We start from the raw sequence: 17,256 nt of genomic DNA on the forward strand, positions 1-17,256 counted from the left end.
AAGGGAGAAAGAAAAAAAAAAAAAAAGAGAAGAAAAAAAAAGAGAAAGGTAAAGAAAAAAGTACTAATAAAAAGAAAATAGTGTGTGTAATATACTTTAATACAATTAACGAAAGAGCTAATTAGTTTGAGTAAATTCCGTTTCGAAAAGGGCATATATGGGCCAACTGTGTAACTCTAAGGGCATATATGGACCAACTATGTGACGGTAAGGGTATATTTGAACTAAAGTATTAACGAAAAGCAAACGTGCTTAATTTCGTAGAGTAAAAGGGCATATTTGGACCTTTGCTAAATGGCATCAGTTATCACGGAAAATTACTAGTATTACATATGGTAACCAGAAGCTAATACATTCTTAAGAAATTTGCATGGAATACCATTTGCAATATTATGAATCATCTATTTTGAAGGTTACTTGTCGGAAGAACAAAGTGGATGCAATAAGCAATGTTTGTCGCTTTGAAGGCGAACGGAGGTGGCTGTCGTAGCTTCATTTTCTATATTACCCTTTCGGTTGATGGGGGATCGGAAAGGATTTTTTTCAAGCTAAAGTGGTGTCATTTGGACTTAATTTCCTATCATCAGGCCTCAGGTATAGGCTGTTATGAGAACTGTTAGAATTTTCTTATATTTCTTCTGATATTTTAAATGTGTTGATATGTCTTTCAAATGTTTTTTAACATGTTTATTCTGGAGCAGAGGCGGATCCAGGATTTAGAAGCTCCGAATGCCAAAAATTTTAAACGTAGTCATATTATAATTTACATTATCTAATAGGGTATAAATTTAATCGGTTTGGTCTATTTGAGTTTCGGTTCGGGTTATTCGTCTTTGGGATTAATATAAACAAATCGACCGAGTAAAAATATTACGTAATAATTATGATAACTTGAAAAAAAGCATAAATATTCAATTGGATTATGCATTTTGTACAAGAAAAAATACTCGTTATCACTTTATATTTAGATACTTAAGGCAAAAACTTATACTAATAAGTACTCTAAATATTAAGTAAGTTTACGAACATTTTTCAATTTATATTTTTCATAAAAATTAACTCACTCGATATTATATACAATTGTACTACTTTAGAGCAATCTAAAAAAAAAAAAAACTTTCATCATTGATTAAAACAATAACTTATTCAAGGATTCTTTTTTTAGTTTTTGCCAATAGATTTTCAGAGTTGTGGTCTTGGAGAAATCAATTAATTTTTCTTTATCTATTGATAAATAACGGAGGAGTTAGGAAAGTGCAACAATGGAGATTTCTATTGGCAAAAAGATCAAAGAAAAAGTCAATGAGACCTATTAATAAACAAAAAAGAGCAATTAAGTAAAGAGAAAAAAGAAACAAAGGATCCTCCTGTAATTGTCTTGAATACACCAAACAAAAGTTTTGAAAGTGAAATTGTCTTGCCAGTGGCACCTTGAGCCTTTTTGTTACTAAGGGTGCCACTGAAAGTATTTGTATACATTCCTTTTATATATACATGCATGTATACATACTATTGCATAGTTTCGGCCAAAGCTTGCGGGTGGCGTACCACCCCGTCCCTTACACGTAGATCCGCCCCTGTTCTGGAGTCTTCTACCTACAAATAATAACTAAGATCCACCATGAGTTCCAAATAATCAAGCTTAAACATAGACTAAATGCAAACAAATTTAAGAACCAACTTGTGATAATTAATTGATGTGATATCGTGATCCTTGGTCTTTTAGGTAGAGTTTAGAACGAGAAACTTTCCCTTCCTCCATAGTTTACATTCATCAGTTCCGGTATCTCTTTCAGTGCTCCGGAAATAACCATTTTTACTAGAATTGCATTTGGTAATCCGGTAACTTAATTTTAGCATAGACCTTTAAATCTTTTGGAAGTGAATGATGGAGATAACTTAACTTCTTGCTGGAAGTAAGTCCGTTGTAGCGATAAATACAAGAATGAGATATTTGCATTAGGTTTCTCTTCCCCCAGGTTCCGCTGCAAACAATCTGAATTCCCTTGTCTCTACTACCACATTATCATTCCTAATTTATACTTGTAGGTTTAGTCTATACCGTCTCCCTTGGCCCCGGAATTTGACTATTTTCTATCCCCTTCTCCTTCCTTTCAGGAGAAATTTACCTTTCTTCTGTGCTCTTTCACAAGCCAGGAGAAGCTCATGTCACTAATTCCTTTAATTTGCTCTTTCCACTTTCAAAAGATTAGATGTCCTGATCTTCAAAAATTCTATCATCAACTCTGTTATTTAACTTGTGGTTGGGGTCAGTGAAGAGAAGCTAGAGGAAACAAGTATAGAGTCATGAAAGTTCTTGGAACGTCTTAATCACAGTTAGACATTTTTTGTGTGATGACTAAATTGAGAGATTGCTCGCAACTACACTATTTTCAAGATCTTTGTGTTCTTAAGTTTTGGTGTTTAAATTCAATTATATGCATAAATATTCCTTGATTTGAAGTTTTAGTGATGAATAGCATTTATATGCAGATTTACTCCCTGATATTTGATTAGGTATACATACTTCAATTGCATTGAGTTTGTATCCTATTACTCATTCTTTTGAATGTCAATTCCTCTTATTTGTAATTTTCTAATAGTTATTGATTTCTGAATTTCTTGATTTTTTGGTGAAATAGTTGCATGGGTCTTCAATTTGAAAACTTAAACAAATAAAACCAAAAATTTTAGATTACGAGAACGAATTTGAGAACAATGAGCTAGTGACAATGTTCGTAACATATAAGCGTTTGATTGAGTAGCAAAGCCAACTATAATTGGCAAAAACGATGATCAACACTCGCTTTCGGCATTTTCTCACTCCAAAAGCCTAATTTCTCACACCTTTTACATAGTATGATTTTTACTCTTTTAGAATGAATGCTCCATGTTGCTTTATCATGATTATGTTATTGCATGTTGGTCTGTAAATTAATACGCCTAAGTCTTCTCTTGGCTCATGGTTTTTTGGTTTTGTTTGTGGAAAGCTGCAAATAAATGGGAGGGGGGATTAATCAGATCAGCACTACCTAACACGTTCATTAATTAAAATCATTTATTTTCCCTGATTGAAACATGTTTGATGGAAAAAGACAATGCAGAAATAAACATGGAAATGTTTTCGGAGACCTGATTTACCTTAGTGTCTTGTAAATGACGCGTAATGTGCGCTAGGAGGACTTACCATCTCTTGTTGCGCTGTTAGAATAGCAAAAATTTAGCATTTGTGAGCTACTAAGTACTAACTATCTCTTATGATGTTATAATGTTATAATGTATATGCAGGCAAAGAAAGATTCGGATATGCAGTGATCTGATGGAACATATCCTTTTGGTACTAAGCTTTGGGCTTTAGCTTTATGCTAGCAACGTTTTGTGAGGCCAATTGAAATTTTGAACATGGTTACTGAGCTCCAAGGCTTTGTGCTATTTATCTTCTCTCCTACTTATTTTTGTTGGACACGTTAAAGTAGCAGTAAAACCAAAATATCTAATGTAATAAAGTGAAACAGTAGAAGCCAGAGTGGTTAATTGAAGAGGAAAGAACTGCTTCGTTTTTCACTTGTCTTCTCTTTTATTTTTTTAAATTTTGAAGGTGGAGGCTACGGAAAAATCAGTATATCCTTCATGGGCGAGTGTAAAGGGATTTTTACACTAGCAGGTTCTTAATAGTAGTTAATAGCAAACGAAAAATTTGTGTAATAAAGAAAATTAAGAAAGGTAAATTATAGAAATGTAGATAAGCTGAATAAAGAAGAACTGTCCAATTCTATATAACCTTGAACTCAAACTAGTTCAAAGCAATGTTTTAAAAGGCGGGGCGTGAAGCGAGACGTTTTACATCTGACGAGGCGAGGCGTAAGTCCCACGGATCTTTAAATTTTACTAATTTCAAGAATTTTAAGATAGTATAAAATAAAAGATAGTTATAAAAATTATATTAAAATTACAAAATTATAAAAAATAATCTATTTAACATATTTATAAATTATAATTCAACTATGAATAATACGAAAAGTATGACATATATCATAATATGTAAATTAGCTGCAACGCCGTTACAATTCAAACATCAAAAGTAATGTATTCGATACGAAATTTTATATGTATCTCTTAAGGAGTAATGAATCTTGAAAGAATTTCGATATTATAATTTGATATATTTTTTTAAAATACTCCTTTTATTTAATATGCTTTCTATTTGAAAGAGAATTTATATAAAAGCATAATTCACAATTTAAATATGATTCTCTAGCATCATTTATTTTTAAGTTTCAATAAGTTAATAAAGTGACACATAATTCACAATACTATACCATGATAACTAATTATTTATAAATAGTTACTAGCTAATACTAAGCTATTAAATTAATAAGTATTGTATCTCGTAAACGTGAAAAAAATAATAGTTAGGAAAATAATTATTAAAAAAATTATGGACTATTATATAATAAAGACATAACAAAAGTTAATAAATAAATACTTTTTAAATGAAAGATTTATTTAAAATTTACTATTATAGCAGTCTTAGTGGATAACGTGCAATAATTTTTATTTTAATTATGATAAAAAATATTCTCAACTTAATGATTTAGGATTAAGAAAAAAGTAATTTTGAATAGTCAACGATTTATTAAGAAAATTTGAGGATTTACAAGGTTAGTTACACACAATTGCATAAAGTTTTATTAGGCGAGCCCAGTACGCTGGGTGTTTGGCGTGTCCGGGGCGTAAGCCCCGACAACCGAGGCGTAAGTCTCACGGAACTAAGCCCCACACCTAAGTCCAACAGCGTTTTACGAGGGGGAAGTGCACGGTTAGCCACTAATTAGAGATGTCTTTACTCTTTAGGCACTGTTTAAAGTATATTTACTTTTTAATCAGTACTTAATAATTTTTGACCCGCCTCGACGAAAATACCCCTGTGCTAATATTAAAGACATGATGTCCTTAACTTCATGAATGATGTGTAAATATTAAGGACAATGTGTCTTGTATTTGCACTTTCCGTTATTAAACTGTAGAACATCATGTCCTTAACTTCATATGTGCAGTGTAAATGTTAAGGACATGACGTCCTTAACTTCATGTGTGCAGTGTAAATGTTAAGGACATAATGTCCTTAACTTGTATTTGCACCTTCTGTTGTTAAACTTTAGGACCTCATGTCCTTAACTTCATGTGTGCAGTGTAAATGTTAGGGACATGGTGTCCTTAACTTCATGTGTGCAATGTAAATGTTAAAGATATAATGTCCTTAACTTTATGAGTGTTGTGTAAATATTAAAGACATTGTGTCCTTAACTTCATGAGTGTTGTGTAAATATTAAGGACAAAGTGTCTTGTATTTGCACCTTCCGTTGTTAAACTTTAGGACATCATATTCTTAACTTATATGTTCAGTGTAAATGTTAGGGACATGGCGTCCTTAACTTCATGTGTGCAGTATAAATGTTAAGGACACTATGTCCTTAATATTTACATAGTAATTACGAAAAAGGGTAAAAATATCTTTTCGTATTAATTTTAATAGAGTAGTGGCTATTTTTGTTCCGCTTAAAAATTACTGGATAAAAAATAAATAACGTGTTAAAAAGTCGCTATCCAACGTCATTTCTACGTTTTACAGGCCCTAACCCTGTTCGGATTTACAAAACGACGTCGTTAATAAAGGACGCGAATTCTCCACCCTCCCTCCGGTTCTTCGTCAAGGTTTCAGCAAAACCCTGATTCAAATTCAGGTAACAATGGTGACAGTCATGGACTGCAGGAATTGGGACGAAAACGTATACAGAGACTCCATTTTACTGGAGAGAGAATCGCAATGCCGAACTGTTTTCCGTACTGCATTCGCCCCGAACCCGAATCCAAACCATAATTCTTATCCGGACCTCATCGTTGCCGCCATTAGCGACGGCTCTATTGCCTCTTACTCCATATCCTCTTGCCTCGTAAGCTCAATATGTCACTCTAACTTAAAGAAGCAAAATTTATTGACTAAAGTATTAAGTTCTTTTTTTTTTTCGGGCTTCTTCGTCTTGGTAGGATTTGAGCTCCGCGGGCAAGTAAGTTCCTGTTTTCTCAATGTTTTCGAAGTATGAAGGTATGTTTTGGTTTGAATTGATAATTTATTTGGTGAATTTGGTTTAGTTCGTTGGTGCCAGTGGCTGAATCTAGTTGGCTGGTACAAGGACATGATGGACCTGCTTATGATGTTAAATTTTATGGTAACGATGAGGATTCACTGTTATTGAGGTATTTGTTCTTATAATGTTTTTGGTTCATGTGTATTCCTTAAAATTGTAGGTGAGTTAGCACAAATGTAATATAGTTCAAGTTTTTGTTTAGAGTGAAAACTGAAAACTATGGGCATATATATCTTCAAGCAATTGAAATGCCGGTAAATATCTATTAAATTAACTATAGCTCATATGTTTTAAATGGTCGTAGCTAGTGATTAAGCTGTCAAACAACTAGGTTAACTGGTTTTCTTTTTATAAGTAGACGAGGGAGGCAATTATCTTGTGTACTTATCACAAAAAAAGGAGCAAAATCTTGTATAAATTTCTTCAATCAATGTGATTTTTGTTCTACCATAGATGCCGATTCTTTGTTAATGTAGGTGATTTTATGCAGTTGTGGTGATGATGGTCGGATTCGTGGATGGAAATGGAAAGAATTATTGGGGTCTAAGGAGCCGGTGCAAGGTACAATTTTTTTAGTGTGCAGTTAGATCCTCGACCAGTTTGGGATTGAGTTGACAAGTCGTAGGTATTGTAGTTTACTGACGGATCCTCTAGCATCCTACTTTAAATATTTGAAAACCTCTCTGGCATTGCTTCCATTTCTAATATACGACTCTTTTTATTTAGATAGGAAAAAAGCATCGGTTCTTAAATTTGAATATGTGCAATGCTGAAAGTCATGCAGCTTAATAAACTATTTGCTGCACAAACTTGTCACAATGTCTTTGCATTATGAGAGGAAGTCCAAGAGGGAAAGAATTTTGGGGGGGGGGGGGGGGATCCATATGTAATTGTGTCTTTCATTGCCTTAATAAATTATAAGTTGAAAGTGTCGATTGCAGCAAATTAGAATTTTCTATGTGCCCCCTCTTGTACATGCTGTCAAACTTCAGGTTGTTAATTCTGAGTTCGAAGCATTCCAACTTTTTAGCTCTATAGTTGAGCATGTATTTCATCTAGGAGTGTATGTGGGCCCCTGCATATTATGGTTATGAATGGACATTGGGGCAAGCACAATATTGATTCAGATACAAAAGACACAATTTTGCTCTGTAGTTAAGCATTTGTTTCATCTAGGAGTTGTATGTGGCCCCCCTACATATCATGGTCATGGACACAGACATTGGGCACATTACCGATTCAGATACAAAAGGCAATTCTTTTGAAAATATGGGGGCATGACAGCTGTAATGACTATAACTTAATATAGTGTTCCACTAGTTTCACAAGGAATAACAAAAAAAAGATGAACTTGAGGATTCAAGACACCACAACTACATAATATTGAAGAGTTCCATCGAATATAACATAAATGAAGTTTAACATATGTTTTGTGTAGGACAGGAGGAAGTTCTTTTTCTTCTTTGCTTTCGTGTTTGGTTGAATTTGTGTCGATCTCTAGTATGCAAGGTTAATTTTGTAATACTTGTTACTACATAAAGTATGCCATTATATCTTCTGAAATTATGTCTTAAAAGTTATTGAAGTGGGAATAATTGACACATCTGATAGACTTTTTGCTGTCTTGTTGAAGGACATTTAGTGTTCAGTATCAAGGACATCTAATTCTAAAACATGAAATAAGGACTTGCGACACCATCTTGTTGGGCTGGAGTTCGTTCCAATAGTTTTTTTGTGAGTACCAGTGTCTGACATGAGTACAAAACAATATGCAAGCATATATTTGTGCCCATGCAGGAATCTAGGTTGTGGCTTTATGTATTATTTTAATGCCTAAAAAAGGTCTTAAGGCAGGGGTGTCTGGGAAAAATGTCTCGAGTATTCTTTTTACTCCGTTTCAAAAAGATTGATACTATCTCCGTATTAGTCTGTTTCAAAAAGATTGGCACCTTTCAATATTTCCTTAAATAAGAAGTATTTATAGCCACACAAATGCTATGGCAGGTTTTAGACCACAATTTTTAAAAGTTTCACAGCAGACCACATATCTCAAAAGTCTTCCCTTCTTTATTAAAGTTTGTCCCAAGTCAAACTAAGACAATCTTTTAAAACGGAGGGAGTACCAATAAAAAATAGTTTTAGAGAAAAAATAGGAAAAAGAGATGAAAAAAGAAGTAGATATACTAGTGCCAAACTGGCACAAATAATGTTAATTGAAAGATAAAGAAGTGAGGAAAGACACTTCCCCACCACCTGAAAAACTGGCAGATACTAGTCATCAAATGTTCTTGCCTTTTTTTGGAATGTAATTTTGTTCCGTGTCCTTCTAACCCTCACACTTGAAGCATGGTCCTTTTTGGTTCCCACATTATGTATGTTGTGTGCCTCTGAGATACTAGCTTAGCCATAGACCAAAACCTATTGAATCAACACCCTTTTTCTGTATGTGGCGGAAAATTTTCTGCAAGTCATATGAATTGCTTGAGGTGAATGCATTATGCTACTTTTACCCTACATTTGAATGCCTATAGGCAGTCTGGTCCTGAGTTTACTCGTTGATGTAACTTGATATTAGTTTGTTCATGAATTTAGCAATGAGTTGGATTTTTGCTGCTTCCATTTGATGTAAAGAAGAAAGGATTGTCTTCTCTGCTTATTTTTCCTCTTGTTATCACTATACAGGAGGCACATCACAGCCAATGCTTGACTTGGTGAATCCTCAACAAAAGTAAGTTATTGAAAAAACATGAAATAAATATAATTTTTTTTATTACCTCTTCTGAGACAGTTGGCATCACTAGTAGGTGCTGATATTGCATGCTTAGCGATTGATGTGCAACTAAAGATTACCTGTTCAGGAGTTTAAACATTTTGTTGCAATGTTTATTGATATTTTCGTTAGCATACTTAGTGCTTAAGAAGATTCCTCAACGCTTTTGTTAGATCTATTATTTTTCTGCGGTGGGTGAGGGTGGGGGGAATCAATAAATAAATTGCAATCAAAGTTTTACATCCACTGTTAATTCCTACACTAGTTTATATTGGTCTTTAGATGATTTGTTATCTTGGCCTTCTATATGTGAAAATTAGTTATTGCTTACGACAGTGAAGTGTTCACTTATTACATCTTTCCTTTTACTTTACACTATTATTGCTTTTCTGTTCCAACCATGTTCTCATATCTCAGAGGTCCGTGGGGTGCACTTTCTCCAATTCCAGAGAATAATTGCATGGCCGTTAATACTCAGGTTCGTTGCCCTTTTATTTTTTTCTAAATTAACCGAGTGGCTTCTTGATTGACACTCTGGAGTGAGTGGATAGGGCTATAAGTCTGATTTCAGTTGACGCATTAGCTGGTCCATCCAGGACCGAGGAGGTATAAATAGATTGTGGTTTAGTTATCTTTTCCTAGTTAGATGCTTGTTTAGATACTGAGAGGCAAACCAGTTCTTTTACTACAGATGCTCTTAGTTATGAAGGAATGTCTTGGGTCCTTCACTAGATTCTGATGGTAGTTGAAACCTATGTATTGTGGAACAATGAGGCAATATTTCATTTCGTTTCCTTCTTACGAAGAAGAGAGTGGAGTCTGGTGGTGGAAGCTATTAATATTTTCAAATTGTGCAAATCTACTAGAAGTGCTAAATTTGTGGATGAACTACAAAAGAACTTCATAGTAGCAAACAATTTGTCTTATTCATTTGATTCTTTGGTGCACTGCTTTTGGGGGGTGGCCAGTCTTCTTTTGTACATTAGACCTGCTCTATTTCGATGTATTGTTTTGTGTATTTGATTTTTGAATAACAAATTTGGAGAGGGATTCCTGGCACAACCCTAGGAGGTGGTAGGGAGAGAAGAATCATGTGACTACTGGAGGATTCATGTTGAGTGGACTTCGGGGATCTGGTACCACAGCTGGAGCTGTTAGTTCAAAGCGTCGAACATAGTTAACTCTGTTCATTTATATTGCATGGATTCTTCTCTTGCGTAGGTCAAGTCTGATATTCTGATTCAGCCTTTTAAAACTTACCTCAAGGTTGCCCTGTCTACATTTTTTTATTTAATATTTTGTGTTCCATTGTAGACTGGATCCATTTTTGCTGCTGCTGGTGATTCTTGTGCATACTGCTGGGATGTGGTATGTATTTGTTCAAGATGTATGGCTGGCTCATATTATGAGATCTCTTAATTGATTCATTCTTTTGGCTTACTTCATCGACTTATACTTCGACTCTCTTCATTGCTTCTTCTGAATCTGTCATGAAAATCTGATTAAAGTTATGGTGCTTAGGAGAAGAATGAAATAAAGATGGTTTTGAAAGGACATTCAGACTACTTGCATTGCATTGTTGCTCGAAATTCTCACAATCAGGTAAAGCTTTTGTTTGTCTCTCATTCTCTCACCCATACAAACACACACACACTCTCTCTCTCTCTCTCTCTCTCTCTCTCTCTCTCTCTCTATGTCTGTATAGTCATTCCTATTCAATTTTATGGACTCCATGTACCAAATGCTTATGTTGCTGTCTAGTTCTCCCTCCCTCTCTGTCAAGACTTGATTTCTCACATTTGAAGAGACTAGCTTTAGTGTACGTGCGTTGCACGTGTATATCGCATCAATCAATAAAAAATATACACAAAAAATAACAAACTACTCTATGTGTACCACATGCCATTGAGTAAATATTACGTAAGTATTAGGTAATATTTTTAGCTATAAAATATATAGAAAAAAAGTATAAGTTTTTGACAATATTGAAATTAATCGATTTAGCTAGCTTAATAAAAGAATAACTCACACCCAATCTACTTTAGATGTCTTATTGTGATTTTAAGTTTTACCTCCATTCACAAAGTTATATGATTATTTTCTTTCTTGCGTGATTAATTAGCAAAATATATTATAAATAAATTAAAATTAGGCTGTAATAATAATTTATTCATTTTATATTTTGTTAGAATTAACATTGAACAGATCCTTTATATTCTGTTAATACAAAATATTGAGAATTACAGTATTTAACCAAAAAAAATCAATTATATTTAAACCAGATCTTTTAGACTCCAAATTTATCTTAGATCACTATTTATACTAATGCAATATTTTAAGCTGAGCCAATCACTGAAAAAGGCGAACCTCAAAGTTCAACTTCTTAACTTAGTGGTACTTCTTTTATTATAAAATATTAAGAATTTTTAGTCGGTGCTTGTTTTCACTTTGATATAATAAAAAATAATAATAAAAAAGTTAGAATCTATCCTAATTTTATAAACTTCATTTTTATCTTTCTATGAAGGCATAAAGTGTTTGAATTCGGCCAGGATAGCTCAAAGTCCAAGATCTTCTATTTCAATGCAAACTAAGTATTACATTACATGCTACCATGAATTATTTCATATTTTTCGGTTGGAGTATATGGAAATATAGCATTTCTATATAAAGAACTGAAGGTTTTTTTTAACTCTCTTCGTGCCACTTTATATAGCGGCGTTTGATTCACTATGGAGTTTAAGGAAAAAAGAGGATTTTTGAAAGCTTGTGGTTACCGTAAATATTTGTGTGATTGTAAATTAATTTATTAAGGGTAAAGTTAAAATTTAAAGATGAATTATTTTTAAATAAAGAAATGTGATCTGTTTCGGATCGACTAAAAAGGAAATAGTGCTACATAAATTGAAACAAAAGGAATATTAATTTTGATGGTAAAAAATTCATAACAATTTCGTAGATAGATTCAAAGTCATAACTTTTCTTAAATAATTGATAGTTCATTGAGTTTTACAATATTTGTAATATTCAACTTAAAGTTCTTTTCTTTTTAAGTACTTTTTAAAATTGGTCACAAGGATGAATTTACCAAATCATCGTTTAGCTTTGCTTTGATGAAATGTGAAACCGCATTAAATTACATATCTATGAAAATAGGCTTAAACCTAAAAGAAAGGGAAAGAAATCCTAAATCTTAGGGAAATAATTAAATATTTATTCCTAAATATTAGTAGGAGAATAGTTAAATGACTATTTTGTCCAGTTTGAATTATTTTTTTTGAAGGGTAAAAAAGGCGAACGACATTTCGTTAAGGGCCTTCATGCTTTTAATATAGTATAGATATAGATTGTTATGGATAGGAGTGTGATACCCATGTTGCTGGCTCTTCACTTTGAGGTTGAAACTAAACTTGGCAAAAGAGCTGAAAAAATCCTGTTTCTTGAAACTTTTAATTGTTCAAAATTCTTTTAATGCAACAGCACCTTGATGTTTTGTTTTCTTTGGAAATAGAATATATTTTTAGACGCGTTTTATTTTGCTTCTCTCAGTCTTAGTGGGAGGGGTGGCTTACTTTTAGTTGAACAATGGTTCCTGGAATTGGGCTCAATTTTAATTCTGCTTTGTTTCTTTTTGCTTCTCTCTTTCTCTCGCTTGGCAATTTTCAGGTTATAACTGGTTCAGAGGACGGGACAACACGAATATGGGGTATGTCATTCTTTCTAGTAATAGGATCATAAGGCCTGCCACGGGGACATTTCGGTTATTTAAAAAGAAGGGAGCGTAAGGCGTGCTGAATGGCCAATTTTTCCTTTTATTGACTTGAGCTATCTCTCTTATTTGGAAATTACACATGATTTTGCTCATTTGGATCTATTTTTTCTGTTTTATTATTGTCTGTTATTTATGAATTTGCCTTAGATTGCAGAACTGGTAAATGTATTCAAATAATTGATCCACAGAAGGATAAGAAGTCGAGGGAGTTGTTTCCATATGTCAGTTGCATTGCTCTTGATGCAAGTGAGAGTTGGCTGGTAAGAGTTCAGATTCCTTTATACACCAAAACTAGCATTCTCGTAAGTTTGCTACTGCACCAACAAACTGCACCAACAATTATAATTGTTGTTTGGTTAGGGCTTTTATACTGTAATTCTTTCTGTTGTATTTACCAATCAAAAATTCTATCTGTTGCATTGTGAAATTACGGAAGCTTACTTTTGTTAATGATGTTGAGGGTCAACCTACTGTAAATTTATAATAATCTTGTCAATGATGACTGGGTTTTCTTGAAGATGATAATAAGATATAAAAAGGGCAGCCCGGTGCACAACGCATTCACGCAGATATGAATCTCCTAATTTAGGAGAGTTTACATTCCATTCATTCATGATTTTCTTTTCTACTGATTCTCTTTGTTATGTCTGATGAAACCGTTTAAGACAGCATTATTCAAACTCCTCTGTGTGTAATTTATTGACCCTCTTTTCACTTCTTTTAAAAATCATTCCCCCAAACCCCCCCCCCCCCCCCCCCAAAAAAAAATAAAAAGCTTTACATACCAGTGTTTTGAAAAGCGAGCGCTTCGTCGCTTTAAGCGAGGCGAAGCGAGAGGCCGTTGCTTTTTCCTAACTGAGGCGACTCGACCAGCAAAAGCGATCGCTTAAGCTAAGAAAGCGCGAAGCGACCCAGAAACGCAGAAGCGCTCACTTCTGTTCAGAGGGGTCATTTTAAAAAAAAAAAAAGTTTGGGTCTTTGTTTTTATTATATAAAACAAACCCAAAGTGAAATGACCATTCTTTCTCCTTCCCAACGTTAGCACAACCTCCAGGTAATTTTTCTTCTTTTATTCTTCTCTTCTTTCTTCTTCTTCTTCTTCTTCTTCTTCTTCTTCTTCTTTTCTCTTCTCTTTTTCAGTTTTTCTCCTCTAGCGCACAGCTAGGGCAGGCGCTGGTTTTTTCCCCCCTTTTATTCTTCTTATTTATTAATTTTAATATGTATTTTAGTTTATAAAATTAATTATTATATATATAATGTTATATTTTCAGTTTATTTGATTTTTTTAATGTGAGTTTCAGTTTAAAAAATTAATTATTATATATATGTTATATTTTCAGTTTATTTGATTAAGTTTATATGTATTTCAGTTTATAAAATTAATTATTATATATATATATGTTATATTTTCAGTTTATTTGATTTTTTTAATGTGTATTTCAGTTTATAAAATTAATTATTATATATATGTTATATTTTCATTTTATTTGATTAAGTTTATATGTATTTCAGTTTATAAAATTAATTATTATATATATATATATATATATATATATATATATATGTTATATTTTCAGTTTATTTGATTAATTTTATATGTATTTTCAGTTTATTTGATTATATATTTTCTTATATCTTAATAGGGATTTAAAAATGTCCCAAAGTTCGAAAGAGAAAGACCTGGCTTGGCGATATGGCGATAAAGTTAATGAGAAGAATAGTACAATTGTTGTATGCAAGTTTTGTAACAAGATTACATTATGTTTTTTAAGAATTGCGCTTCACGTCAATGAAGAGTGCGCTTCGCTTTTGAAGCGAGGCGAGCCCCTGTCGCTTTTTTGCGCTTCTCGCTCTCAAAAACACTGTTACATACCCAAAGTTATTTGTCTTACCTTTTAAAACTTGAATACTAAGTAGCTATGCATCTTTACTGGTACAACTTTTTTTTTGCCTATTTACATAGAGCACAACTTTTGTTTGGCCTATTTACATAGAGCACAACTTTTGTTTGGGTCTATTTACATAGAGCACAACTTTTGTTTGGCCTTTGTGAAAATAAGTTCATGCTGATATAACATGTTAATGATAGCAACTCCATGCATTATACAGTTTGTGGAACCTTGAATCCAGGTACTGTGTTGCTTGACTGCTACTGGACATCTTAGTTATTGTCAAGAGTAAACCTTCTATGAGGGGACTTCCATAAATGCTTCAAACTTGTTATCCCCATTCATTTCAAAAGCTACATTTTTTTGTTTCCAATTGGGGGAACTGTCAAGATTACTAGTAGAATTGGAGGACATGGAAGAGTTTTTTCATGCCTATTTTACTGTTGAAGGTTTTAAGCACTTTGTATTGTCAGTCCACATGACAGCTTTTTTTTAGATGAATTCCCGAAATATGTCGATGAATGCTTAGCAATTATCAGTTGGTGTTGAGTTGCATTTGAAACTCTAGCATTGCCAAGCGTAATTGCTCTCCCAATATAATATTAGCGTTGCTAGGTTAAGTTGCTCAGATCCTTCAAAAATACCGCCATACCTGTGTTAGATCCTCCAAAAGTGCAATACCTTTTAAAGATCCAACACGCGCACCACAACATTTTTGGAGGATCCGAGCAACATAGTTGCTAAGGGTTCTTGTTCTCCACTAAAAGATTGTCTTTCTTCAAAATGAAGCAATTTCTTCATCTTGATAAGTGAAGCAATCGTTGTTAAAAAGATTGTTTCTCTTCAATATTAAGCAATTTCTTCATCTTGATAAGTGAGTAAGTAACACAATCGTTGTTCAAAAGAAAAAATAAAGGCAATCTTTGTTGATGTTCTGAATTCTCGTTGATGCGTGTCTTATGCATCTGACCTTGCAATCGGCAGAAAGGAAATATGTGTGCCTTTATGTGTATCCAGGTGTGTATAGAGATACAGTACCATCTCCTGGTTTATTTCAAGTTATGATTCCTTTTTTTTTTTCATTTTCTTTTGCCTGGTTATGGTTACTTCACAGCTAAGGTTGAGATTGGAGAAATGAATATTTTATCATATTTTCATGCATAACAGACTGACAGTATGTTTCCTGCATCAACGATGTTAATTACAGCCACTATGCTTTATTTCATAGGCTTGTGGAAGTGGCCGGTCTTTATCTGTTTGGAACCTTCCAGCATGTGAATGTGTTTCACGAATCACGACAGGTGCTGCTAACCAGGATGTCATATTTGATGATAATCAAGTCAGTTCTTTCACTTATATCAAATTCCAAGTAGTTTCGTTTGTTCCCTGTGTTTGTTTTAAGTCCCCTTTTTGGAATGAGTTCCTTTGATTCTCTTTCGTGTTTGTGTTGGTTGTCTATTTAACTACAGTTATCTTCAACCTTAAATGTTATAAAAGAAGAGGTCGAATAATGATTAGCTCTAGCGTTCCGAAACTTTTAAATCTTTGAACTGCATTTGACTTGTGATCTTTGCCGTCCCAGCACTGTACTATTATTTTGCTTTAGTTCATGTATGTCTTGTGCGTATATTCTGTCCTCTATTATTGTACTTGTGGCCTTCTCAAGTTCAATCTGGTTGATTGCTGTCTCCTATCCACCATTCTGGTGAGAGTAACTAATTCCACTAAATGCTTTTTGGTTATTCCCATTCCTTCTTGGCTAAGGAGCTGTATTTTCCCTGTCAGGTTTTAGCGGTTGGAGCGGAGCCCCTGCTTAGTCGCTTTGACCTGAACGGAGATATTATTTCACAGATACCATGTGCTCCTCAGTCACTCTTTTCCATTTCTTTACATCCTTCAGGGGTAAGAAACTACTTTTCTTTAGTTTGCTGATACCACACTTTATATTTTCGCAAGTGCGATCAACATGTTTTAGGTAGATTTCTAACTCTTTTCTTTTCCGTATAGAAAACCAGTATATTATACACCAAAACTGAAGTGGAATTGCCATTGTGGCAGGATAGATAGTACAGTGTTAAAATCTATAGTTATCACTTATCACAACTAAAACAGGGTTTCACTTGTCCATAACTTTCAGGTCACAGCAGTAGCTGGTTACGGAGCATTAGTGGATATTGTGTCGCAATTTGGGAGTCATTTGTGCACATTCCAGTGCTGAGGAGTTTAGATGGGACTGTCAATGCAGCTTATTTAACTTTGGAATTTTGGTAGATGATGTAGTCAGTTAGAATAGTAAGAATGCCTGCAAAGAAACTTGTCAATTAGATGCCACATATTAAGAAAACACACTGAAAATAACACTTTAAATTGCCATGTACAAGTAACGTGCTGTATTAATTTCACTTCAAATTTCTGAAATTCAGAAGGCTTGAGATTGAGGTTTGGTTAAAGTTACCCCCTTTTTTTTTTTTTTAGTTTTTTGAAAATTCGTATGAAGTGGTACCTTGAGCTGCACCTCTTCAAAATATTATTTCACTCACAAAAATGCTGTAAGACTTCAGAAAAACTGCAATTATTCAGTTACGTCTTTATTTTGCAGAAAGAGAGAATTACTGCACGAAATAGTGGGAGTACCGTTAGGAAGAATTAGTTAATACTAACTACACATCTTAAACT

The 17,256-nt window shown here is 33.6% G+C and overlaps 1 protein-coding gene across 2 annotated transcripts; it reads left to right on the top strand.

The window, feature by feature from the left end:
- Positions 1-5,645: 5,645 nt before the first annotated feature.
- On the top strand, positions 5,646-17,030 carry LOC104090511 (THO complex subunit 6). Of its 2 annotated transcripts, none has more exons than XR_684949.4 (13): positions 5,646-5,954; positions 6,049-6,068; positions 6,154-6,258; positions 6,640-6,710; positions 8,832-8,877; positions 9,337-9,397; positions 10,234-10,287; positions 10,441-10,521; positions 12,586-12,625; positions 12,839-12,951; positions 15,748-15,919; positions 16,366-16,482; positions 16,718-17,030. XR_684949.4 is itself a non-coding variant. In XM_009595620.4 (13 exons), the coding sequence occupies exons 1-13, from the start codon at positions 5,751-5,753 to the stop codon at positions 16,796-16,798; spliced, it is 1,104 nt and encodes a 367-aa protein (XP_009593915.1). In that variant the 5' UTR covers positions 5,663-5,750; the 3' UTR covers positions 16,799-17,030. The 2 variants fall into 2 exon arrangements, 1 of the variants encoding a protein (XP_009593915.1); XM_009595620.4 differs by having other exon boundaries at positions 5,663-5,954; positions 15,809-15,919.
- The last annotated feature ends 226 nt before the right edge of the window (positions 17,031-17,256 follow it).

The sequence above is a fragment of the Nicotiana tomentosiformis genome, chromosome 7, assembly GCF_000390325.3.
Source record: "Nicotiana tomentosiformis chromosome 7, ASM39032v3, whole genome shotgun sequence".
In the NCBI taxonomy this organism is placed as follows: Eukaryota; Viridiplantae; Streptophyta; class Magnoliopsida; order Solanales; family Solanaceae; genus Nicotiana; species Nicotiana tomentosiformis.

Coding starts and splice junctions, on each gene's coding strand:
- LOC104090511 (XM_009595620.4), top strand. CDS start 5,751: ATGGTGACAGTCATGGACTGCAGGAATTGGGACGAAAACGTATACAGA. Junction 5,955..6,048: donor ACTCCATATCCTCTTGCCTC/GTAAGCTCAATA, acceptor TCGTCTTGGTAG/GATTTGAGCTCCGCGGGCAA. Junction 12,626..12,838: donor CGGGACAACACGAATATGGG/GTATGTCATTCT, acceptor AATTTGCCTTAG/ATTGCAGAACTGGTAAATGT.